Source organism: Mixophyes fleayi, chromosome 1 (assembly GCF_038048845.1).
Source record: "Mixophyes fleayi isolate aMixFle1 chromosome 1, aMixFle1.hap1, whole genome shotgun sequence".
Lineage (NCBI taxonomy): Eukaryota > Metazoa > Chordata > Amphibia > Anura > Limnodynastidae > Mixophyes > Mixophyes fleayi.
The window spans coordinates 439,624,029-439,650,588 of record NC_134402.1 but is presented as its reverse complement, the minus strand read 5'-3'; the positions used below and the strand labels follow the sequence as shown (position 1 = coordinate 439,650,588).

At 39.5% G+C, this 26,560-nt stretch overlaps 1 protein-coding gene across 2 annotated transcripts in view; it reads left to right on the top strand.

Annotated features, from left to right (window-relative positions):
* Window positions 1-26,560, top strand: part of WDR7 (WD repeat domain 7) — a 275,561-nt gene that overhangs the window by 230,527 nt on the left and 18,474 nt on the right. For both annotated transcript variants that reach the window (XM_075184972.1, XM_075184981.1), the window contains one exon: window positions 942-1,041. In XM_075184972.1, coding sequence (XP_075041073.1) covers window positions 942-1,041 — 100 coding nt within the window. The remainder of the gene's footprint in view (window positions 1-941; window positions 1,042-26,560) is intronic.

The window sequence follows — 26,560 nt, the reverse complement described above, 5'->3', positions numbered from 1 at the left end:
TAACAGAATTAGAGATGTCTGTCATTGTATGGATATTCTCAGTGCAACCAAGTGTCAGTCTGTTATTAGCCTTTGTCTGCTGCAAGGGTTTGGCTCCAGGAACATATCTCCTGGCATGACCAAGTTTATCTCTAATATCTTCAGTTTTGTAAGTCGGTAGTAGTACTTTCGCATTAGACAACTTGTATTTTAGGGTTAGTGGTTAATTAACGCCTTCAGTGCTAAGGAGGAGTTACATTTATCCTAAGCACCGATTGGATTCAAAGTAGTTAAAATTTCCTGTCGGTGGGGGCAGGGAGAAGAGTTAGGTGCGTGAAAACCTTCAGCCACTGAGTGCTGTCGCGCCCCTGCTGAGGGGATGGAGGGCACTAAAAGTGCCCTATCTCCCCCGACCCTGGCACCTACAGTCTCAGGAGCAGTTTTGTTTGAAAGTGGGGTCTCCCGTTCTTTTTTTTTTTTTTTTGAAACTTGTTAGCATAGAAACAACTTCGTTCTATGCTGCCTAAATGGTAAAAACAACACTGTATTTATTTATTACATCATCTAGATGGATAGTTATGTGTTTGTGTGTGTGTGTGTGTGTGTATATATTATATAGAGAGAGGGAGTGCTGTGTTTACAATATATGCAGGGTAGAATTAATGTTATGTTGTTTGACACATTTCCTCTTCAAATGTTCTATATCTACTCATCACTGGGAGAAGGGAATATAAAAATAGTATATTAATATGGGCCTACCCTTTATCTTGTTGCTGTTGTTAAATTTATTTATAAAGTGCCAAAATATTCAGTGGCCATGAACAAACAATTAGGTGCATAATGTACATAGATCTTTAGGCGGTGAGAACTCGATACTCTATGTCTTATAATCTGAGCGGTTGATGTTATTACTTTATTAATAGAATAAATGACTTAATCCCCTCTGTATTCCATTCCTGCAGGTTCTACATGGTGAGTTACTGTGAGCGCAGTCACAGAATAGCAGTGGGAGCGCGCCTGGGCTCGGTGGCGCTGTATGACATCCGGACTGGGAAGTGTCAGGTAAGTGAATGCGGCTTCTTCCCTGATGAAACACAATCACGTGACCTGCACCAGTTAGAATGTTGCTGAAACATTATGTCTAAAGCAGGAAAGATTAATATATTAATGAAGAAAGTAAACCAATCAGAGGGCAGGTCATATGTTGGTGGGCAAGAAATAAAATTACTTGCTAGTTTTCAACATGTGCCTTATGTTTTTCTGTCCTCGGATAATGTAGGTTGTGATTCTCTGAACTGCTCACATTTTAATACAAGAAAATATACAGGACATTTCTGCTGCTTGGTTGTCATAGAACCAATCATAGGGCTTGTGTCTGTTATTATTTAATTATTAGCACGGACCAATCAAAGTATAGTAAAACGCAACGGTTCTTTCCTACTTAGTGGCACATTAGCGGAGAAAGGCGAAACTATGCATTTAAACCCGACAGGAATACATTGTGGAAAAAGAAATAAAAGATATCTATTGACTGTTTGGTGCCCGTTATGCAACATGAACATGTAATACCCACCTTCCCATCCCCCACAAAATAATAATTTTCCTAATTTGTAAGAAGCTTAACATTACAAGAAACCCCCCACATAACTTAAAATCTCTACGACTCTATTTAATGGAATTCATGATGCTTGAATTACTCAAACCGCTTCCGAATTCAAATGAATTTGGCCTTTTTGGTGTCCTAAAACTTGTTTACAGTACGATTGTGATTTTTGGCCAAGCTCAATTTAGGTTCTACTAATACTGCCAAATTCGCAACATAAAATTAAAGCAAAGGATTTTAAATCATAACATGCGCCAGGTTTAAATGGCTGCATATTATAGTGTGTTTACCTTTTTCATGTGAACAACAAGCAATACTTAGGGCTAGATTTACTAAGCTGCGGGTTTGAAAAAGTGGGGATGTTGCCTATAGCAACCACTCAGAGTCTAGCTGTCATTTTGTAGAAGGTACTAAATAAATGAAAGCTAGAATCTGATTGGTTGCTATAGGCAACATTCCCACTTTTTCAAACCCGCAGCTTAGTAAATCTAGCCCTTAGAGTTCACCGTTCAGGTGGAAACCATTAAAAAAATATAGAATGTAGCCATTTATGCTCAAACATGTTTGAATCTGTTGGCCTTGCTTGAAATTAGCTAGAACGTGTTAGTATAAAACTTGAGAATTTATTGCATATTTTCAAAATTTAGAGTTGATTGAATAAATTAGTTCAAAAATACTTCAAAACAAATTCACTCATCTCCAATTGTCCAAGGAATAATCTATCCCTATGGTAAAATATAAGTAAATTGTAAGTCACCAAGGAGTTCTGTGACCACTAAAAGGCAGAGGCTTCAAGACAATTGCTTTTATACAAATCACCGGACTCCAAAGTATCGTTTAATGATTTCTAATATCCTTTGCACCTTACAATATGGGGGAGGGGTACATTGTTTATTGAAATGCACAAGTTTGAATTTAAAACTAAACAAACTCCGTATTCCATCCATTTTTATTGTAAGCCAGTATATATTTTAGGGGGAAGTGTTGTCAAGAAATGTAGTGCTATATTTTTTGATCTTCCATAGGAAATTATGAGAAAAAGAGGACAGTTAATATAAGACACTTGGGTACTGTATCATTGGCTATAATGGAGTGTGTCTTTACATGCATGTTTTTATGAGAAAAGCACAGAAGTGAGCATTAGAAAATGATTGCTAGCCCGTGGGCCTGAGTTTGTTGAAAGGATAAACGAGCACTGGAGTTGTAATTAACGTGAATTTCTTTACTTATTAATCTTTATTTATATAGGTTAATAAATAATATACATATTACACTGTACAGAGAATATGTAATAATTCACATCCGTCCCTGCCACAGTGGAGCTTACAATCTATATTCTCTACTATACACACTTAATTTTGTCAGAAGCCAATTCACCTACCAGTATGTTTTTGGAATGACCCTTTAAATGTGTTTGTGTTGTCTGTCATGTGTCGGACTCATTGTCTTCCTACACTTAAGCAGAGAGGTTTTCAGGTGTTTTCTCGCCTGTGTGGCTAGAGCGCTGGTCTTTGAGATAGCGGCGTATAATATAAAGAGTCCTGCAGTTGTCAGCAAAGTCTATAGAAGTAGGAAGAGAAAGATCTCGGACACAAGCACCTTTCAGAAAATCGTGTAAAGACAAGAAAGGAAGAGGCGTAAGAACAAAGTGGGTGAAATCATTGTTCAAAGGTGCTGGAAAAATGCTACAACTGGGAATAGTTAGAAAGATCTCGAAAACGGAACCTGATATCAATTGCTTTAGAACACTGTTATGAATAAAGTCGTGTGCTACATACAGGATGGTAATGCATTAAATCTGCAGTCAGACTTGTGTGTACGTACCAGCATTTCTTAACCCTCCTCTCTGGGATATCCTGGAGGGGAGATCATGCTGTTGAGTATATATATATATATATATATATATATATATATATATATATATATATATATATATATATATATATATATATATATATATATATATATATTTTGAGCAAGTATAAGAAAAGTATCACAACGCCAGACTTTGTGTAACATCTATTATAAATATAATTACAGTGTTGCTTATTTATTTTTATTTTTATTTTTTGTTTGTTTTTTTTTTTTTAAAAAGCCGCTCGATGTAGCATAGCCAAAATACATGGAAGGATAGCTAGCAAAATGGACCGTTGCACCACACTAACCACTTAATGCAAAGTGAAGGTTCCGAGGAATTACATAGGTTCATCTCAAGTTGCTGATGTGCGTTGGGCTAAGCAGTCGGATTTGACTACACACGGATCAGACAGGGCACGGTTAGAACGGTCTGACGATGAAGACAAACGCCGCCTAATGGACTTTTCTGTTTGTACGGGTGCTTTAACCAGCGTGTTTATAACAATGCACAAAACTGACACGTGTAATAAAGACTGTTTTGACGTCCCCTCACTGTCAAGACATAAACAAGGCTGAACCAAATTGTATTTTAGGAGAACAATAGGAAAGTTTATATAAATGAAGGGTTGGTGGCAGCTGTATGGACTTAGAAGGGATTTTTCAATATTTTCCACCACCACATTTCTGTTCTGATGCACAATACAGCGCGGTAGTTCCGCTAAATATAGGTATATAGTTATGTTTGCGCCAAGAGGGCAAATAATTGCATCTGCGCCAATAGGAAAGCTCTGTGGGCTGTATGTTTTCTAAACGACCTCTTTATGTGTCCAAATTCCTCCAAAATAAAATGACATCTGTATTATCCTTATATCCCTGATAGAGTTCCTGCCTATCACTATTTGAAATTGAAATTGGTTTCTTTAAGAAGAAGTACAATGAAATGAAAAAATAGAAATCCAGCATATTTCTGTGCAGCCATTGTCATTTGTGCACCGTGCATTTCTAAACGGATTGGAAAAACTGGGCGAGATAAGATACAGTACTTAAGCCTATCTGCAGCGGCAAGGGCAAACGAAGCCAGGGGGGAGATTTCCATTGCAGATCCATCCACGGATATGTGTGGCAGTCAGCACTTAACTAGGCTTTTTATCAACACCTCTGACCTCCCCTAACCACTTCAGAAAAATGGCTGTAAATATGGGGCAGGCACTGCTGATACAGAGATGCACAGCGTGGAAAACATCTATTGATTTCGAGGTTTGGAATATGTTTGATTTTCCTCCAACAGGAACACACAAGGCAAAACTAATGTACTTATAAATTGTTTAGTACTGACAGCCCTCAGTCTGCTGCACGCTGTGCAGGCCGTATTTATGTACTTGTATATATTCCTCAGTTCCATAGTTTGATTTTTGCTTTTGTGGTTCTGGTTGGTATGTGGTTTCTTGACGATTGATCAGGCTGTATTTATTATAAGTCATCGGTCACCCAAAAAAATTTAAGCACATAATATAATAGATGTGTTTGATTTTGCCTTTTAAATTGCTTAATGTAGTCAAGGAAATCGTTGCGAAGAGAAATTGTAATTGATGTGTATTATTATTCTCTTATCATTACAGCACCAACATGTGCTGTGATGATGTATTCTGCAATTGTTTGTTACTTGTGAGCAGAAGTATTCTATAGAGGGGTTCCGGAATTCTAGGGCTCCAAAATAAAATTCTGGTTAATCGGTAAAGAGACGTTGATGTTCCCTATCTCTAAGTAGGGACGGAAATGCAGAGACCACTCTAGAGGCAGCTGACTGTTAAATAACGACGGGACAGAGTTTCCCTTTCTATTAATCGTGGTGGCCCCCATAAACTTTTTATTATGGGCACCCCAAAATTCTGGTTACACCTCTGTACATGTGTGTATAGACTCTTAAGATGTTTTTTTTTTTATTTTACAGCAGTGACAGCATTTTTACCTATACTCTAATTTGATGTAAATATCATTTAAATCAAGATGCGTTTTTATATAATGTAATCCTTACATTCAGGTGATTTGTCTTCACTATTGATTCTGTCTCCATTCCATCTTGGAACACAGTGAGTCATGTAACACAAGCGCCACCGCTCCTTGCTGAACGTTCAGTAATATTTTACAGCAGTGATATATATATATATATATATATATATATATATATATATATATATATATATATATATATATATATATATATATATATATATATATATAAAATGTGTGTGTGTAATATATTGTGATTGTTTCTCTCCAGTGCCTGTTTATTTACAGTATATGTGAAAGGGAGTGAAGTTTCCCAAACTTTCCCATCACCTGTACTGCTGTGTTAACCAACTCCCAATAATATGTATACAGTACTACAGGCATTTCCATCATGTCACTTTGAGCTTCATTTTTAATTCTGTTAATGTGTAATAAGTTTCATCCTTAAAAATCTGAAACGCACCTTCATCTCCAGATGTAACTATGATTAGGAGGTATGGCATTAGGAGGTATGGCATTAGGAGGTATGGCATTAGGGGGTATGGCATTAGAAGGTATGGCATTAGGGCGTATGGCATTAGGATGGCTTTGGGAGGTATGACAGTACACTGCACTTTTGATGTTCTCTCTCTCTGCGTGATATTCTCTCCTCTTCCTCCTCATCCCTCCTCAATCTCCTCTGTATCCTTTCTAACCTCTCCCTCCCCCCTATTCCCCCGATAAATGTTAATTTGTACATCGCTGTAGCTTTATCTGGAAAGTCGTTTTCATTTTATTTGTGTAGTTTCTTTGGCCAAGACTGTTTTGGACTCTTTTTTTCATATGGCTGCTTGTCCTCTGTTTGTTACCATCTCCTGTCTTTTTTGTGATGTACCCAATTAATTGTATTTTGGGAAAAAAAAACCTCAAACACTTGAAAATGAAGGTGGTAACTATTTCCCCACATATACATTACTGGCTATCAGAATGAGTCACATTTATTTGCATTGTATATTGACATTTAAATGTTGCATTTGTGCTAATGTCACATATTTCTGTGAATGACAGGTGTCTGACGCACAAAGGCAGCAAACTTTATATGGTGTCATTGCAGAATACTAACCAAAGGTTAAATGTAATTAAAATGAAACCAGTTAGTAGTACTAAATTTATTTTTTTGCTGAATCGTCCTACTTATGGTGAATAAAAATTAAATTTCCGTCATTTCAAATATTGTTAGTAATTATAATAAGAAATATTTTGCCCAAACAAATAACAGCATTTAATTTTCTTAAAACATTTTATTTCTTTGTATAATAAACCTTCTGCAATAATACAAATGGGGATTACATTTATAAAGAAACCAGGGCAGTGCATTAAGATATAAAAATAATGTAAAGGAAAATATTCAGACATTTATTCAACCTTCAATTCTGCTTTAAGTATATATTGTCTAAATGAACCTTTTTCAGAATTGTTAAGGAGAGGACCTTTCACCTCTGTGTCATGTCCTCTTTTGTTAAGTACATCTATTCAAAGCTTCCAGCGAACCCTCTTCCCAGGAGAAGTCCTGTGATCAATGAGTATGCTAATCAGGCTGTTTAGCATGCAAATCACCCGGCCAGCATGCTAATCACAGCCACTGGTTACTGGTGGGAGATGGTTCGGATCTTAATCACCAGGACAGATTTGTGTTTTATTGCTGCACTGGTTTCACCTGGAATAACTTTTATTTTAGTTTTTAGATCACTAAATTGGGTAAAGATAGGCAAAATCAATAAACATTTTCTTAATTCTTCACAATGTTATTTTTATGCAATTGATGCAACCCCAGTGTGACCACAAAGATCTACCACCTCGTTCTTCCCAGTCTGAGAGCACCAAGGACATGTAGACTATCTAAAGTGTAAATTAGTTGTAGGCATGGGTGCAATGATAAGTTTTAATACACTTAAAAATTCTTATTTATATCATACCTTACTGTCTCACAGAAGATGTCGGGATAAGTGTTGTCGATGTAGTCAACATCGATATGCTGACTGCCACCAATCCCGGGTGTGGTACGGCTTAATGGTGCTGACTATACCGACAACACTTACCCCGACATCTTTAGTCCGGACGGCTGCTTCTCGGACAAGGATCCATGACGACTGTTCTGCGAAGCGACTTCATTCAATCACGATGAAGAAAGATGCCGGCGGGACTTGATGACGTCTGTGGGCTAAGCGACGCTGTTAACGCTGGTCTTAAGGGGGTAATGTAAGTATGCGGCTATGTACACTGTACAACCCTTTCTAAAGTACGGTGTACATAGCCGCATACTTACCGTATATACTCGTGTATAAGCCGAGTTTTTCTGCATATTTTTCTATGCTGAAAAAGCCCCCCTCGGCTTATACACGGGTGAACTTACCTGGTCTCCGGTCCCTTGGCTCTTAACTTCCGCAGTGGAACGCATGTGCGTTCCAAATGCCGAACTTCCTTTCCACTGACAGGAAGTTCGGCATTTGGAGCGCACATGCGTTCCACTGCGGGCGTAAGTAAACTTTCACGATACCTGGATGTAATTGGGGGGACAGTGCTGTTATAACCAATCTCTCCTGTTTCATCAAGCTCTTTCCCTCGTCACACACAGCGTTGCCCCATAGAGCCCACGCATGTTGAATCGGGCCTGCATGAGTCTTCACACTGGTATGTTGTCCGTTTACAGCTACTGTTGTCTTATCTGAGCTCTGCTACTGTGCTTCATGGGATTATAGAGATTTTACCCTTTTTCTAGCTAGACCCTGGTTACATGATTATATCATGGACTGTAATGCACAGTGGCTATATTTATGCTAACATACTTGTCCTTACAGCACTTGCTGTGTATATGTATGTGTGGTATGATATTGTTACCTTATATCAGTGCACTGATCACGTATGTTGGACAACTCTACTGTGATTAAATTTGTGCTTACAGTATACATATATTTTGGCGCTTTTGGGAAAATCTGTTTTTTAACACAGACCCTGGTTACTGAAAGAAGATAACCACATTGGGTGGCAGTAAATCATTCTGTAATTGTCTCCTGGCCTTTGTTACTTCTGTCACCTGGTTTACAGATGCTGACCTTAGGCTGTGCATTTACCAGTAGCTGCTGCATTTCTCACCCTAGGCTTATACTCGAGTCAATAAGTCTTCCCAGTTTTTTGTGGTATAATTAGGTGCCTCGGCTTATATTCGGGTCGACTTATACTCGAGTATATACGGTACATTACCCCCTTAAGACCAGCGTTAACAGTGTCGCTTAACCCACTGACGTCAGTGTTAATCAGCATATCGATGATGACTACCACCCGATCCCACTCAAGTCTGTAGCTGAACTGATGACAGATATAATGGGCTATTTTAAAACTTTACACCTAATGGAGTACTTAGTAAATATTTATTTTTGTTTGCGGAGGTCTGGTAAGCAGTTGGAGTGAGGGGTGTACGTTATAAGAAAGATAGATAAACTCTAGGGGCTAGATTTACTAAACTGCGGGTTTGAAGAAGTGGAGATGTTGCCTATAGCAACCAATCAGATTCTAGCTTTCATTTTGTAGAATGCACTAAATAAATGATAGCTAGAATCTGATTGGTTGCTACAGGCAACATCTCCACTTTTTCAAACCCATTTAGTAAATATACCCCTAGGATTGTAAGTGAGTTACAGCAGGACTCTTTAATTCATATTGATTACTAAAATATATAGTTTTAATAAGTTCATCTCTAGATAGATTGCAGTAACATTTATTCTACAGCAAGAGTGAAAAACATAAATGTGTGCAAACCTTTATCCATGTAATAGATAACAGCTTTGCACCTCTCAGCTGCAGAGTTTTCTGACTGTCCTTGTGCCTCGACAACTGTCTCCATGGTGCAGTTGTCAATTCCCCACCCTCCTGTTCCCACCCATCCCCTTTACACTTGTGATTGTCTATCTGAAACTGGGAGACTGCAAGTAAGGGGCAGAGCTGACTCTGGCAGTGTTCGTCAATATACGCTATGCCTGCTCAATTAAATGGATCCCTTCCTCTTATTTTTGTCTTATTAAAGAATACGTTTTTACATGCTTGGAATCCATTTAAAAAACGATTCCAATCACATCAGCCACAATTTATATACCTTTTTTTTTTTCTATGTTGTATTCTTGTGCTGTACCCCTTTATCAACGTTGTTGGCCATACAAGTGTATGGCTAACGATGAGACCCAAGTAATGGATACCAGAGTGACTTTCTTTGTGCTACTCTTCTGGAAGGTCTGGCAGAGCCGCAGCTCCTTCACTGTCGTCCACTGTCATCCTCTACAAATTCTGCCCACGTTACAGTGAATTATTTTTATAAAGTGAAATACAGGTTATTAGAAACTGTAACATTATTTTTGCTAGTTTGGATGTTTTCCTACAGTCATAACAGTAGATTGTGGGAAGTGTAACATGGCAGTGTCCTTCCCATGGCTGTATTGATTTGCCCTTCAGCTGTTTGCAGTGCATAGAGAACCCAGGGCCTTGTTGTTGATTATCTCTACACAATGTCTCTGTGAGCATTATTGACCCATTGCAGCTTAATGCCTGTGGCTCTTGATTTTTCACACCGTCTCCATGACACTCATAATAAAACATACTATGTTATTGCTCTTCTACTGTGGAAGTCAACTTGTGTAGCCGACAAACAACCGAAAGGCTTTTTCTGGAGTACATTTATTGTTCGCAGTTCCGAGCGGTGCAGAAATCTCCTCTTCATCTTTTATTTTGGTTGGGTGCAGCCGTTCCTGTCAAATGAATCATCTTCCCCTCTGTTTTTAAAACGAATGCTGAATTCCTTTGTTTGCCACCGACACGATTGTGGAACGTGCCTGGGTGCGTAATGTACACAGAGATGCACAAGAAGGAAATTCATTCAGGTTTTCAACAAAATATTCCTGAGTAGGGTTAGTGTTACAGAGGGCATTGCACTGAGCGTAACATTTATTTTACTTTGTATAGTTAACATCTGCATATATCTATATAGAGCACAGAATTTGATGGCAATAAAGATGTGTGATCCGTCTTGCTTGTCTGGCCTTTAGATCACCTTTTTAGATTTTTGGGGGAGCGTATGGTTATTATTATTGATATTATTGTTATATCCATAAATAAGGATATGGACAATTAGATCAAGCAAGCTTCCAACCCGAGTAGTCAAGTCTGTAAATCAGGACTAGGCAACCTATGTCTCCCCAGATGTGCTTGGTACTTGAAGTTGCACCACCGCTGGAGAGCCACAGGTTGACTACCCCAGTTTTGCATGATAATTCCATGGAAAAATAATATTCGGAGGAAGATGGTCCCCTTAAAGGCACACTACCTGAACACATGTATTTGTGTAATTGTGCCTATAGTAGGATGTATATGGTAGACATAAGTTTGTTATCCTTCCGTACAAGCTATGAGCAAGCTTAGAAGGTTGCCAGCAACCTATTTTCTTGCTCGTTGTTGTATATTCGGGACTCCGGTCGCTGGCCACTCCCCCCGGTGACTAGGCTTCCTTACTGTGAGGATTATTACACATGAATATGCCGGTAGCAAGGCTTTGGGAGGAGATAAGGGGATCATGAGACAGAGACAAAAACCATGGTTGTCTGCTGACTAGCAAGCTGTGTAAGGTAACTGACGTTGACTCACAGGCTTGCTATATTGGCGGTATTATCAAGTCTTTTGTTGTAGCCTGCAGCCCGAAAATTACTGTAATTACTCATAATGAGACTATGAAAATCGATAAGATCGTTGCCAGGCATGTTGTTATATGTGGCAGAAGATGAGTAGCACTGGTGTGTGCAGCCGATCATGTTTGTACACACGGAGAGCTAGACATTGGCGCAGCCCAAGGGGCTGAGGGCCGTATCTTGTGCCATTTATCTATTCATCCAGTCAGCCCATGTGAGACCAGCATTAAAGTGATAAATGAAGTCCTATAATGAGCGTATTATTGTACATATCTCCGTTAGACAAACACAAAAGGAAAATTAAAGACGATTTGAGGTTTTTTTTAAGAACTGTAGATGTTGAGGAAGTGGCAAAAGCAAAATAAATATTGTTAGGAGACTATTCTCATCTTATAAGTTTATAATGTTTTGCCAGCCTATCAGTAGTGATACAATGTTCTGTGGAGCTTTTAGAGGACAAGCAATAAGTCAAATCTGCTAATTATTAGTCCAAAAAGTGAAGAACAACCTGAAATAGAAGAAGTACGGGGATCTGGTGGTACAAGGTCGTACTAGGCCAGAAGGACAAGCTACAGATCAAAGCAGAACCTTCGCTTGTGTACTTCAATGGGCCGAGCACTCTCCTGGCTGTCTCCAAGATGTACTCACGTGGCTGGATACCGCCCCCTTCCTATAAACAAATGTTACACTTCTCTTAAAGACTGTTTAAAGATACACAATGTCCAAACATTATCGAACACATCACATTACATCCTCATCATAGTATTACTGGCCTCTCCGAGGCTGTCAGAGATGTAATACACAATCAATAACTCAATAACTTGTTAACTCAAGTCCCACAGAAGGCTATAATATAGAACTTCCAACACCCATGTGCTGCTATGGGAATGTCCTTCTTTTCGGCATCTCACACATTTCCAAGTCATTACCCCCATTATCTATCCTTTTTTTTTTTTTTTTTTTTATAGTTGCATTGGATGTTATAGTCAACAGCTCACTCTCAGGATCCGCAAATAGGTGCACACTCGAGGAACCAGTGCGAACATGATCAAACGCACTTCTGATTCTCCTAAATGTTGCACTTGGTTCTAGCTACTAATTGTCCTTTGTCTCATACTCTGACACAAGAGGCTGATGCTGATTGGTCGCTGTGTGATGCGATCGCTGTGCGATTCCTCCTGCGTCGGTGTGTGAGGAACATGCAGGAAGCACTGAGGATGGAGCACAGTAATATTGGGAATGGGTAAATTTATCAAGCTACGGCTTTGAAAAAGTGGAGATGTTGTCTAAAGCAACCAATTAGATTCTAGTTATCAGTTATTAAATACATTCTACAAAGTGACAGCTAGAATCTGGTTGGTTGCTATAGGCAGCATTTCCACTGATTTTTCTTTTCCAGCGTGTGCAGTTGCTATAGGAAATAAATGACAATCATACCTTCCTTAAGTCTCTAACATACATATCTGTAACCTTTAGACATTGCATTCACATTTGTTATGCAGAGGTGTGAGCAATACCCCCTCACCCCACATCAAAATGTTTTTCTCAAATTACTTTTAAATATATATTTCTGAATATTATTAGTAGCTTTTTTTTTTATAAGTATCTTGTAATTGCACTAGGGGTGGTATAAGCAGTCGCCAATAAAAATATGATGTTGGGAGTCAGGTTTAATAACATGGGGTAAGTATAACTCTGTGCAGCCAATCAGATCCTTGACTGGGCTGGTGAAAGCCACTCAGATGATGTCACAGCATTCTCATTGATATTGGTTCTGCATAGGGATGGCCAATGGGCCTGTATTATGGTAATACATGGTAATGAAAAGTAAATAATATTAACAGTAAGTCTTATTTATTACCAAGTTATTCTGGTCAGCATTGCCCTGGTCCCATGATGTAATGTTGACGTGACACTGTTATAGGGGTGAGTCAGGGTGAATTGTATATATATTCTATTACACCCACAGGTTTTTAGTAAAATAAAGTAGGCTCAAACCACAAGTGCTAAGCAGCGTGTGTTTAAGTGCATCAGAGGTAGAAGTGAAGCTCACCAGTTGTCTGAAAATATTGGCACACACTGCTTGACAACCCATTAAAGGCCTGAGATAGATATATTGTACTAATTGTATATTATTATGGCACTACATTTCTTAATATCATTATTGTGGGGATATTTTTGCATACTTATTAACTCTCCCGGAAAGTCCGGGAGACTCCCGAAATTTGGGTCAGTCTCACGGGCTCCCACGAGAGCGGGCATTTCTCCCGCATCCGGGTATTCCCTCGTTAAAATGATGCGATTCACTGAGAATCGCATCATTTAGGCCACACCCCCGCGACAAACCGTAATTTTACTCGTGGGGGTGGGGCCGAAATGACGCGATTCGCGGTGCCCCGCCCGTTAGTCACGCCCCTCTCCCGGAGTATGTATTTTTGTTGTCGCACAAGCCTACTTCAGCTCCCAAAATGGCTTCCCCCACCTGTGGGTAGGCAGTCATAGCAGCCGTTCTTAAAAGTTTGACTGCGCTGGAAATATGTCAATGAATACAGCGCAGTTTCTCCCTGTGTTAAGCTGCTGTGACCTCAAATAATTGTACTGCGCTGTCAAAAAACATCATTACTAATGTATGTTCCAACGCAGTTGTATAATTACCGGCTGCAGCCTACGCACTGTCAATAAATTGCAGCACAAAGCTATTTTACCATGTAGGCAAGTTTTAGAGCACCTACTGCCTTCACACAGTGGAGGCTGCCATTTTGTGATATAATAATGCACCAATCAATTTATTGGGCACATGACTGACACACGAGTCCCTTTTGTTCATGCCCAAAATGGCTGCATTCAGATTATGGGGTAGTGAAACGTCCACTGTAAGCAGTGAAAGTTAATTACTAATGTAGGTGCAAGCTTGTACCCATAGCAGCCAATCACACTCGCTTTCTTTAGTCTACCTAGCACTGAACCATTTGAAGCGAATTGATTGGTTGCTATGGGTTACCACACTGTTAGTAAATATGTTGATGTTTCATGAAGTGTGTTCTACAGAACCCTTTAGATTGCATCAATTACCTCTGTATTTAACTAATAATTCTAAATAAAGCAAATTAGCCACTGGATGTCACTACAATTCAAGTACTGCTTGTTTAGGATGTTTGCATAACTATTACTGATCTCACTTAGTGCTCACTTAGCGTAAGCAATAAATGACCTTGTGTTCTCATTTGTGTTCATTTACAACACGTTATTTTATTCTAGTGCGGTGCTTCCCGCTGTCTTCATTGTGGGGGGTTCATGCTAATAAGCACATCTTCTCCTGGTATAAATGATGTGTGCACTGATGGTTCATGCTAATAAGCACATCTTCTCCTGGTATAAATGATGTGTGCACTGCTGGCTCGTGAACAGCCCATTGGTCAGAAAATACGAGGCTTAAGTGTTCACACTGAGCTCATGGGCTGCTCTTATTTAGTTCATTTCTTCTGCTTTATATTTTTATTTTAGGTATTTGACATATTTTAGAATATAAAAGTAATTTTGGAGCCTGCAGAAGTGTGATCTCACATTTTGCGATGTCATGCACCTGTTTTTAATATATTTAAAATATATATATATATATATATATATAAGTATAGCATTTGTATGAACTGGCATTTTCAGGGGGGGCATCCACTGAGGAGAGGGGCTGGGCGAATTGGCTCATTACTGGCATTATGTGCAGTCCAAAACTGGGTTTTCTATTTTTCAGATGAGATTTAAATGAGTTTTAAGGCGTGAAGACTCTCTTTTTTTGGGTGGTTTCTGAGTTAGTTGGGGGCCACAGGAACTTTTCTGTAAAGACATAATTTTTACCTGTCCTTGGAGGGGCCTCAGTGGAACGCCAATGTATGGGTCATCGCTTTTAATAAAAACATTGAAATGATAGTGAACCATAATAAATGCAGTTCCTTACTCCCGGATGAGGCTCGGACAGTATTTTAGGAGACAAATAAAGGAAAAATTTGAACTGAACGAAGGGGACGGTCCTACAGTGATTGGAGACGGAACTTTAACAATATGTTCTCATTGTTTCCAACACAAGTGTTTCCAGTTGGATCCCTAATCCAGCCAAAGGTTATACAACGGTATCATTAAAGTCATCATGGGGCGTTCACCTAGGTCAGGCTTTCCAGGTCATGAGCAAATCTCTTATATTGGAGTTGGTGTGCATTGTTCTTTATGCCTGAGGTGTATTAGCTGGACTCTTGTCATGTCATCTATACAGTTTAAAATAGGGAGTGGTTCTTTATGTAGTAAACGTGTGATTGATAAAACCCCTATAAAATGCTGTTCAGAGATCCAGGCAATGAATATCTGAGAGTGGCTATATGGTGGTTGGACAGCCCAAGCAGACATTGAAAACACGGACAGGGAAGCCATGTGGGTGATGTATTGCTGGGAGGCTCCATGCATTATGGGAAAACATTGCACCCTGGGAAATTCTGGCTCCATGCACTTTAGTCTTTATTTATAAATGCCTCATTCCACCTCATCTGTGGGTTAAAAAAGAATAGACGCGTTTGTGGGCCCCATTTACGAAGAGCAAAATGGCCGAGCAGCAGCTTAAACCTTTTTCAATTTGCGCAATTGCATTTTGATTTACGCCATCCCGCTCTTGGGACGGGCCTTTTGGGCACATATTCGCACAGCAATTTGATCTATACATCATAAAGAAAGTTCTGTTTCCCTTCGTTCCTGACAAAACTGTTCAGAGTGGGTGATACGAAGGTGGATTACAGATGCTTTAAATGAGCAGTACAGTCGTTGTCATCATTTTATGCTTGTAAAGCAGTATTGTCATAAGCAGGTCAGGACCGCTCTGCGAGGCTGTGTTGGTATTGCAGGTAATTTATATGTAACAGTAAAGAATTGATAACTTAGTGTAGCTTGAACCACGCTTTTCACATTGTCAGCAGATCATTAACAATTTAAATGATTGGTTAGCACAAGAGTAATGCTGGCTACAGACGTGTTTTTATGACCGGCAGTATCGGCAAGTTGGCCGAACATTTGCACACACACACAGCTACAAAGCGAGGATGATGTCTGAGAATGTTCACATGGTTTATATTTAATATAACACGTTTAATATTATCACCATTTATTTATATATGAAGCCACTGATTCCGCAGCGCTGTATAGAGAACTCGCTCATATCAGTCCCTGCCCCATTGGAGCTTACAGTCTAAATTCCCTAACATACACAGAGAGACTAGGGTCAATTTGATAGCAGCCAATTAACCTACCAGTATGTTTTTGGAGTGTGGGAGGAAACCAGAGCACCTGGAGGAAACCCACACAAACATGGGGAGAACATACATACTCCACACAGATAAGGTCATGGTCCTGTAGCCGTCTGTACCAGCACACATCACCCATGTTGATACAGGATATGTTGATTTCTCATTCTGGATAGAAAAGGAAACATCCTACGTTTTTCCAATTAAAATCTTGAACAGAAAGTGCTTATTTTTCCTTCTGGATTTTAGAAACACCATGCAACAAGATTGGATAAGAAATGGCCGCATTTCACGGCAAAATTCAAGAAGTTCTAGTTTAAGTAAAGAACTGGAGCCCTAAATACCTGCAATTATCTATTATGTGGGACCATCGATGTCAGATAGAGCACAGAATAGAGTGACGTACTGACCCGTTACAGAGACGCTTTGTGGCAGAACCGCCCTGTGTATAGTTTGTAAACGTGTCCCAACTAATTTATCTGCTGTCAATGTTTATATTGGTGGTAGGTCTGTTCTAGAGCACAGGTTTAAACCCAGCTGTGTAACTAGGATATTTGAAGATAACTTTCCATGCAGCATTTACTATGTGTCATTAGAAAGGTTTTGTTGGTAATGTACAGATTTAGACGTTACCTTTTTATATTACTTTTACTACCTGGTTTTGGCATCATCAATTCATAGAGTTAAGCTGGGGACACACTACAGAAAATTACTGCAAATGTGATTTCTGTAATGATTTTACCAAGGACTGAAAGTCCCAATGAGCAGCAGATCCATGTGTACAGACCTACATGATTTACCGTCAGATCTGTGATCTTCATCTCTCATAACCATCTGCTGAATAGATGGTGACTCTGTACACACTACAGATATCTGCGTACACACTTCCACATTTTCACAACATAGTTCCTCCGTTGATCATGATTTTTTTAGGCAGTTTATACAACCAGATCTTGCGATTGCGATGTGCTTTGGTACAGTCAAACCTGTTTGTGGGAGCTTGCACACTAAACAGTTGTTTTCTCGTGTGATCGGCACATTGATTGTATTTTCTGACAGTTTGGAATATTTTTGTATATAGACTCATCACTAATTCCACAGGGATATAATGGATATAATGCTAATCGCTTTGCTCTCAAGAACAGTGTTATTTTTGAAAAAATAAGAGTGTGTTTTAGTACAGGACAACAGGCATACACCCATGTTTGAAAGAGGCTTTGTTCAAAAGTTACTGCCATTGCTTGTCCTAAAAGAGGTCGTAGACTAGAAAGTGTACCATCAATGTATGTAGCTATTTTGAAATGATACTTACGGTAGTTAAACCAATTTTCTAAACAGTGGTGACCAAAGGATGAGCTTAAAATTTAAATCCTGTGCTGTACTGGGATGGCCGCCATTGTTAAAAACAAGCAATAAATAATGAATGGAAAATATTGTCAGTATCCCCAGCAGGGCCGGATTTACCACTAGGCAACCTAGGCAATTGCCTAGGGCCCAGAGGGCCCTCCCAGGGCCGGCGGTGAGATCACCTTTTAAAAATGGGCTGCTACTTATGGGCCAGTGCTATATGCTTGCCCCCCGGGCTGAAGTCTGCCAGTCAGCCCCTGAAGGGCTATATGTTATGCTAAAAAATTATAGTGCTATGGATTTTTTCAGGGAGGGGGCCCCAAGCCAGTATCTAGCCTAGGGCCCCATGAGGTCTAAATCCGGCTCTGATCCCCAGTTGTGCTGATGGCTCTTACCCCCGTGGGGAATGAGTATTGGGGATGGTCCGTTTGTTAGTCACTTATGGCCTCTGTACTTGGCTCTTGATACTGTGGGATGTTTGGGGTCTAGTAATAGCCTGAGACAAATTGGGCTACAGCAATGATATGCAACCTGATACACTACAAGGGGCCGCACGGGCGGCCCGCTGTCCTTCAAAAGGGCCACATACTACCCTTACTTTCAACAATAAGTTAAACCAATACATTTAATAAAAGAACCAGACACCTGTCTATAATAACATATCAGCAGGCATTTTAAACAAGTGTCACAGGCAGGAAGGAGTTGGGGGGCCCTGGTGAAATCTCTGAGGTCCTCCTGTGTCCCATCACTGGACTAGAGCATGTAGATGTTGTTATATGCTGGCTCAGGGTCAGTAGAGAATATAATGCCCCCAGGGGGACCTGAGATTACACCAAACCCAACAATCTAATTATGGAAGGGTCACTAATACCCGAGGCACATTACTTTACCCTTAGGACCACCCCAGGTATTATATAATATTATATGTATTACATATCTATCATATTAGTATGTTTATCACTTCCTTTGCGTCCCATTCTATTTTGTGCACTGTAACAGCTCAAGATTACTGCACCTGGAGGAGAACTGAATTATCGCAACCATAGAATTGGAATGTGCAACTAATAAAGCATTTTTATTCCTTATACATAACCTGTTTCACTATCCGTTTTATGGAGGTTGAGTTGTTCAACTCGTGCAATTATATTACTTTCTAAAATATATTGTTTTACTTATTTGCTTCTCTCTCTATCGCTGCATCGTTGGTTTAATAGGTGCTTTGTTTGATGGGTATTTGGATGGAGAATATTTTAGAAGAGACTCTGGTTACTCCCTGGCGTTATATGGCTGTATATTATAAGAGCCACGCACAAGCTGAACTAACCCCTTTGGGACAAAGTTACACACATTTCTCTGCATAACGAATACCTTTGTGTTACTCAGTGTTTTGTCAATGATTGTTTTTAAATGGTCCCGGTCTGTGCACTTAGATGAAGTTGCTCAGAAATACACTCAGTGGAGGTCGTGAAGCCATACCAGAGACCACTGGGAATTTGAGAATGTTATTATGTCAGGATCTGAATAGGATTGGACATAGGTACTTGGAAGCAAATAGCAGGGGCTGTAGCAAAATGCAAGAAAATGCTACAATGAGGTCAGGGAAGGAAATTGAATTTGCATCAGAAGAATGGGGGAATGCAGGTAATTTCTGCAGCGTGTTCCGGGATGAGCTCGTATCTCCTTTCTTCCTCTGTAGATTCTTGTGTCTTGATGAACAGTTCTCAAGCTTTTGTCAGAGCTGTCAATCGTCCTCCTCCTTTATCTAACCCTTAGTCTGCACTGGGGGGAGGGACAGGTCCTATTTTCTCGTCTGCCCGGCATTCAAGAAAACCATTTCCCAGAAACCACATTTTCGTCATTCTGGAGCGAACAGACGAAAGCAAATCATAATAATACGCCACAGTGATGGCCGGCTACAGTAGAGGATTACAGTACGGTTAAAATGGACCACATTTAGCTGGATCTAAATGGACAACTTATAAATAAACATGTTTTCCATTTTTTGTGTGTGTACAATTTGTCCTGGATCTACAAATCACACTGCATGCAGCGAACAACCGATAACTGTCTTGTGCAGAGCTCTATACTTACATTTAGAAATTCCCCTGGCCTGTATGTTGTCATCCCTACTGGCAGACATGCCAAGTCTGATCCTGACCAGCTTCTTGTGACGTCATCATCATCACCATTTATTTATATAGCGCCACTGATTCCGCTGTACAGAGAACTTTCACATCAGTCCCTGCCCCATTGGAGCTTACAGTCTAAATTCCATAACACACAGACACATAGACTAGGGTCAATTTTTGATAACAGCCAATTAACCTACAAGTATGTTTTGGAGTGTGGGAGGAAACTGGAGCACCCGGAGGAAACCCACGCAAACACGGGCAGAACATACAAACTCCACACAGATAAGGCTATGGTCGGGAATTGAACTCATGACCCCTGTGCTGTAGGGCAGAAGTGCTAACCACTAAGCCACCGTGCTGACATCACCAACATTTCCGGATTACCTGAAGGTGATCATGTGTTGGGCTTCCACATGTCCTGATTTTCTAGGACCGTTCCCTTTCTACCACACAAAGTCTTAAGCTCACAATACTTATTTTTACATAATTCAAAATCCAGTTGTGCCACATAGCTGTCCTGACTCTTCCTTCCCAAGCTTTGGGAGCCGTAGTCATATGAGATCACATGGATCAGTGGAAATCTCGGGTGATTTTCAAGCAGAGAAATGTGCAGCTAATTTGCAAACTGGTCCCAGATTCCCTAATCCCATAATGACCATGACTAATAAGAGAAGGTATTTTATCAGCCCTTCATACTGTGCTAAATAGGAATACTAAACACTACATATAGACCAGTCTTTATACTTTTCCACATTGTTCCAGGAATTGTTTTTTGGGGGGTTTTTAGTATCTAGGAAAACTGAGTGTATCGACTTATTCTACCTAGACCCTCATAATTTATATGTACAGAGTTTCCCCTTTATGGAAATTAGCAGATAATTTATTTTCTAAACTTCTTTAGATCAGCTGAATAGTAATAATAGAACCTTATAACCCAGCTTACGCTAGGTATGTTCCATAGCTTGCTGTACAGCACATATAGGATGCAGTACTTACTATACAGGGACCCCAGAGTGCCGCTGCCTCTAACCAGGTACAGAATATCTTGCAAAATAAACTTTAAAAAATATACCGGTTTGTTTCAGCTCTAGCGGGAGATATGGAAAAATAAGGTCTATCCTGACCTGCTGGGGACACTCAAAGAATAACAAGTAAATAAAATAAATAGGAATAATTAAAATTGAAAAAATTAAGTCCCTGAGCTACAGACAACTACACATACTAAGTCAAAATAACTGCATAAAAATAGGGGAATACACTGTAGAAATTTTTCGTCTGAGTACACAAATTGTTTTAATATAATCATTAAAAAGTATTTTGTTGGGTTTTTTTTTCTACAAGTCTGTCTAATTCAGACTAGACAATCCTAAAAAAGATAGCTGGTTTTTTTTTTTTTTAGTCTGTTACCAAATAATAAAACAGTTACTTGAATACCCTAACAGAGATTTTTTTTTTTGTATTCTTATTTAACATGATAAATGTCTGATCACAAACCTGTAGTCTTCACCGTATTATTTTTGTAGAGCATCTTGTAATTAGAAGCCGTGAATAAAATGCCACCAAATGGATGTTTGATCCATATTCCCGTAATGTCTACGTTGTTTTTTGTTATAAGAGCCCTCCATAGAGAGAGATGATTTCTCTGCTGGTCTCGCGGTGTCTGTATCGCAGATATAAATGGTCACACTGCATATTCTGGTGACTTATATGATGTAGGTTTGGGTATGGAGGAGACTGTTGTAACTAATAGAGTTACACCACCTGCGACTCTCCTGTGTTGTAGGACTTCATAGTAAACACAAGTAAACATTCCTTAGCAGTAACAGAGAAGTCAGTGTGTTGTAGGACTTCATAGTGAACACAGGTAAACATTCCTTAGCAGTCAGGGAGAAGTCAGTGTGTTGTAGGACTTCATAGTGAACACAGGTAAACATTCCTTAGCAGTCAGGGAGAAGTCAGTGTGTTGTAGGACTTCATAGTGAACACAGGTAAACATTCCTTAGCAGTAACAGTGAAGTCAGTGTGTTGTAGGACTTCATAGTGAACACAGGTAAACATTCCTTAGCAGTAACAGTGAAGTCAGTGTGTTGTAGGACTTCATAGTGAACACAGGTAAACATTCCTTAGCAGTAACAGTGAAGTCAGTGTGTTGTAGGACTTCATAGTGAACACAGGTAAACATTCCTTAGCAGTAACAGTGAAGTCAGTGTGTTGTAGGACTTCATAGTAAACACAAGTAAACATTCCTTAGCAGTAACAGTGAAGTCAGTGTGTTGTAGGACTTCATAGTAAACACAAGTAAACATTCCTTAGCAGTAACAGAGAAGTCAGTGTGTTGTAGGACTTCATAGTGAACACAGGTAAACATTCCTTAGCAGTAACAGTGAAGTCAGTGTGTTGTAGGACTTCATAGTAAACACAAGTAAACATTCCTTAGCAGTAACAGAGAAGTCAGTGTGTTGTAGGACTTCATAGTAAACACAAGTAAACATTCCTTAGCAGTAACAGAGAAGTCAGTGTATTCTCTTGCTTTCAGCACCATGGACAGCCACTGTTTCATTTCCATTCTGTTTGTGCTTTTTCCTTGCTGACACCATTTTCCGGCACTACTTTCTTTTCCATAAATTTAGCACAAATGTAATTCCCATGAAGCATTTTGTCATATGGCCAGGCAACCAATACATAAATTATGAACTGCTCATTAATATTAGAAGGAATCAAAGCAGCTGTCAGGACCTAATGCCATTATCTATCCGCATCTATATGTGTGGATATATTGACTCATATCTCTTAATATTGATCAGAAATGTATTGAATAAATGTCCTCATTTCATTAGAGGCCGGGCTGGGGTTCTATCAATGTGTTGCTAAGCGCTGTATATTAAAATAAGTGAAATTAAAAATCTCATGACAGCGAGAACTAATTGGATAAGACACTGACAAATATTAATAATGTTGGTGCAAGCGGGAGAGAGAGCCTAATGGTTTTCCCATAGTCTCTTGGGGTTGCATATAGCAAGCTCCAAATGTACTCAATGTACACAGAGTATGTAAAAGCATCTTGTAATATTTCCAAATGTGTAAATAAAATATCATATACCATGACCAGATTGAAGTTATTTAACATTGTATGATAATCATATTTCCCGCCTCCTTTATGTTACATGTGCATACTTACAATTAAGTCATTGACATGTAAAGCTCAAGAATAAAACATTTTTATACTCATTTAGAGCTGTTGTTGATCACGTATTATGTGAACAAAACACTTTGTCATGTTTATTTTATACAGTTATTTTCATTAAAGCGTATCATTTGTTAGTTATTTCATCTTCTGCTTTTTTTGCTTTCCACAATTAAAAATACAGTAGAATAAGTCGGATGTTTGATCTTTGGCAGTAGCTTCATGTCATTACTCTGTGCTGTTGGAGGACCCTGCTCCTTCCACTATTAAACTCTCTGTGGCTTCCTGCTCACCTCCATTCGCTATTCACACCATGATATTGCCCAGTCACATGTGCTGTCCTTGCTACTCCAGTCTTCATGGCACCAGGTCTATCTGATTTGAGACCCCAACCCTTGGCTGCAGGCTACTACATTTAGCCACCCCCACATAGGCACATCTCTATGGGGCCTGGTTGGCAGTAATCCCAGGTGTCCACCTTAGCAAGAGAACCTGGTTCACAACCTCCAGCACTAGGCTGGAGACTACTAATTCAAAGAGAGTCATCGGTATGCAGTTTAGATCGCCAAATACAAGTCTGGGGCAGCCATGGGTCCTCGGTGCACCATATTGGAAAAGGTAGCTAGTAGACTTTCCCTTTGTTTTAATGTGCTTTTTGCATGCAGATTCATATATTTATTTAGCAATCAGTCATCTTTTTTTTATAATTATTGTTTCCAATACCAGTGTTCCAACATTTACAAAAGCCTCTGTTTTTGATTCATATAATGTTCTCCTTGGGATATTAAAAGGGCAACTCTTGCTGTAGTGGAATATTGTCAGCCACCAATTTCTATGGTTTAGACCCTATTGTTGCTGTAGATATTCAGTGTACATTGTAGTTTGTATCTAGATGTTTGTTTGTAAAGGTGAGAAACTCTTGTTTCTTCCTGCGAATGAAACCTAAAGAGAAGACTACAAGTTCTGTGAAATTGTCCAGCGTTGTTCTTCTGCGCTTTTATTTTCATTTATTACTTTTAATATTACAGTAATTGTGTTTGGTGGGCTGTAAAATTATCCCTGCTCATAGTGTGTGGGGAGATTTTAAGTCTTTAGGATCTTTCTGAAATTATTCATAGGCTTTCAACAGAGACAATTTTGCTGAAAGGTTACCGCAGCTGTACATAGTCTCTGGAGGTTGTTACCAGAATGCTACGTTCCCGGGAGAATATGTTTTTGTTGATTGTTTTTTGTGTGTGCGCACGTGTGTGTGTCTTTGAAATGGTAAATGGCGTCTTTTTTCCCAAATAGATGTGTTTTTTAATCAACGCTTGCAGTGCAGTAATGTCTGAAATCACTGCCAGGTACATACTGGGCAGTGAGTCGTTGGTTTTCAACTTGTGTTCTTAAGTGGGTAAGTGAGTAGTAACCGCACTAGACGGGGAACATGGTATTTGTAAAGCAATAAATATATAAATGACAGATTTTTGCTCCTTGCATCTTGCCTAATATGTATATAGTTACTGATAATTCACAGGGCTACTTTGGTTATAGGTTCATAGCTCAATGCGGTCTAGTTGGACTTAGTAGTACTATAATCAGCTTCACATGACCACTGGGCATAGCTATACTATAAGTACATTATAATACATGAGCAACATGAATACATGTTTAAATAACTGTAAAAATATTATGGAAACACTGTATTCCCTACTGTAAACTATAAGGATATGTCACTCAGGAGAGACTACAAATCCCAGCATACCCTGTCAGCTATTGGCTGGCTGTCCAGTGGCAAGGCATGCTGGGGCTTGTAGTTTTCCAGCACCTGGAGAGTCGCAGGTTGGCCAGGCCCGCAGTTAGGGGTTACATTATTTCTAATACACTCATTTCAATTTGAAACAAAGCAGGTTTCTGTGAGGTGATCATATCTAGCGGGTGTTTTACCTTCACAGACGGGTACATCTTCCATCACAGATCACTGTCACAATGTGACATCACTACTTACTAAGTATCATCTGATGTTTCACAATAGTGACATCTCTATTCTCCAAATAGATGTGATGACCGCACCAAATATAAGGATATTTTACATCTAGTCATGTCACTTGTGTATTAGAGTCTTATAATACATAACTGATGCAAATCTATGTATAACTTCTGTAAATGATATCTGGATAAGCAGTGCGATGTGATGTCACAGCGTACACACAGTGCTGTAAATAATGGCGGGTGATGGTAGTCGCCTATGGTCATGGAACGCCACGGTGACTTCTAATATCTGTGTAACTTACAGGAAGGGGGGGTGTTACTCTGCTGTACAAGCTTACATAGTGAACACTGAAATGCTGACATCACACAAGTCACTGATTATACGTTGGATACATAATCCCACATTGAAGTGTCTTTCTTTTCCCTCTCATCCACATTTACAGCTGAACGCACAATCTCGCAAAAGTAGGCGCAAAGTAAATATTCTGGGACATGCACCTACGTTTGAGGGCGTAAATAGGTGCTTTTGCTAAATACGCTGCAAGGGCACACACTTTTTTTTCAGTGTGTACATTTGTGTTTTAGCATATTTTCAGCTTTTTGTTTCTTTATTCTTCTGTCGTAGTTACTTCAGCCACGTTATTGTCCATGTTACATGTAGGAATGGTCTTAATAAGCCTAATCACCACCACAACATCTGCCCACCCATATCCATAACCTGGTGTACAATTTGTCACAAAAAGCTACAGATTTCTCTCACAGCTCTGTAAGAACTTTCCTTGGTCATTAAAAAAAAAAAGTATATATAGCATAGTTTAATAAAATGCTAAACTCAAACTTATTTGTCAAAATCTGATGTTTATGTATTCAAACTAATAACAAACCTCCTATTGTAAAATATATAATGCTATTAAAAGATCCATGCTCTGAACTGTCCATCTGCCCTGACTATTTGCTGATCCACAGAATCAAGCCACTATTCTGCGTCGGCCTTTCCTCAACTCCTAGCTCACAACCTCTGTAAATGGACAGCCTCCTGAAAAACAATATTGTTTGAGGGGGTAGCAAGAACAGATGAGTTGGAGAACGGCGGACTGCTGTGGCAGCACATCACTGTGTGCAAAGATTGCACAGTAATCCATAACCACTCCATCTAGTAGCAGCACCTGACCACTAACTGTCCTGAGCAGAGCTAACGTCTGCAGATAAGGTAACACACAATGGAGTTTGAAGTGGTTGGGGGCACACCAGACAGTCTCACTGCTGCTTAGCATTTTCTGTTACCTGCAGCAACTAAAGTGAACAATATTACTCCACAGAACGCCAGGCATGGCTGATCTTCTTAAACTAAAGTTCACAGGTACCATGTTTTATTGGCAAATATCTATTTGGACCCAATATATTTAATGGAAGGCATTCCAACACCATGGATGATGTGGGCACTGAGGTTAATGTACATCAGTGTTCCATGCTGTTAGTGGTGTAGGACT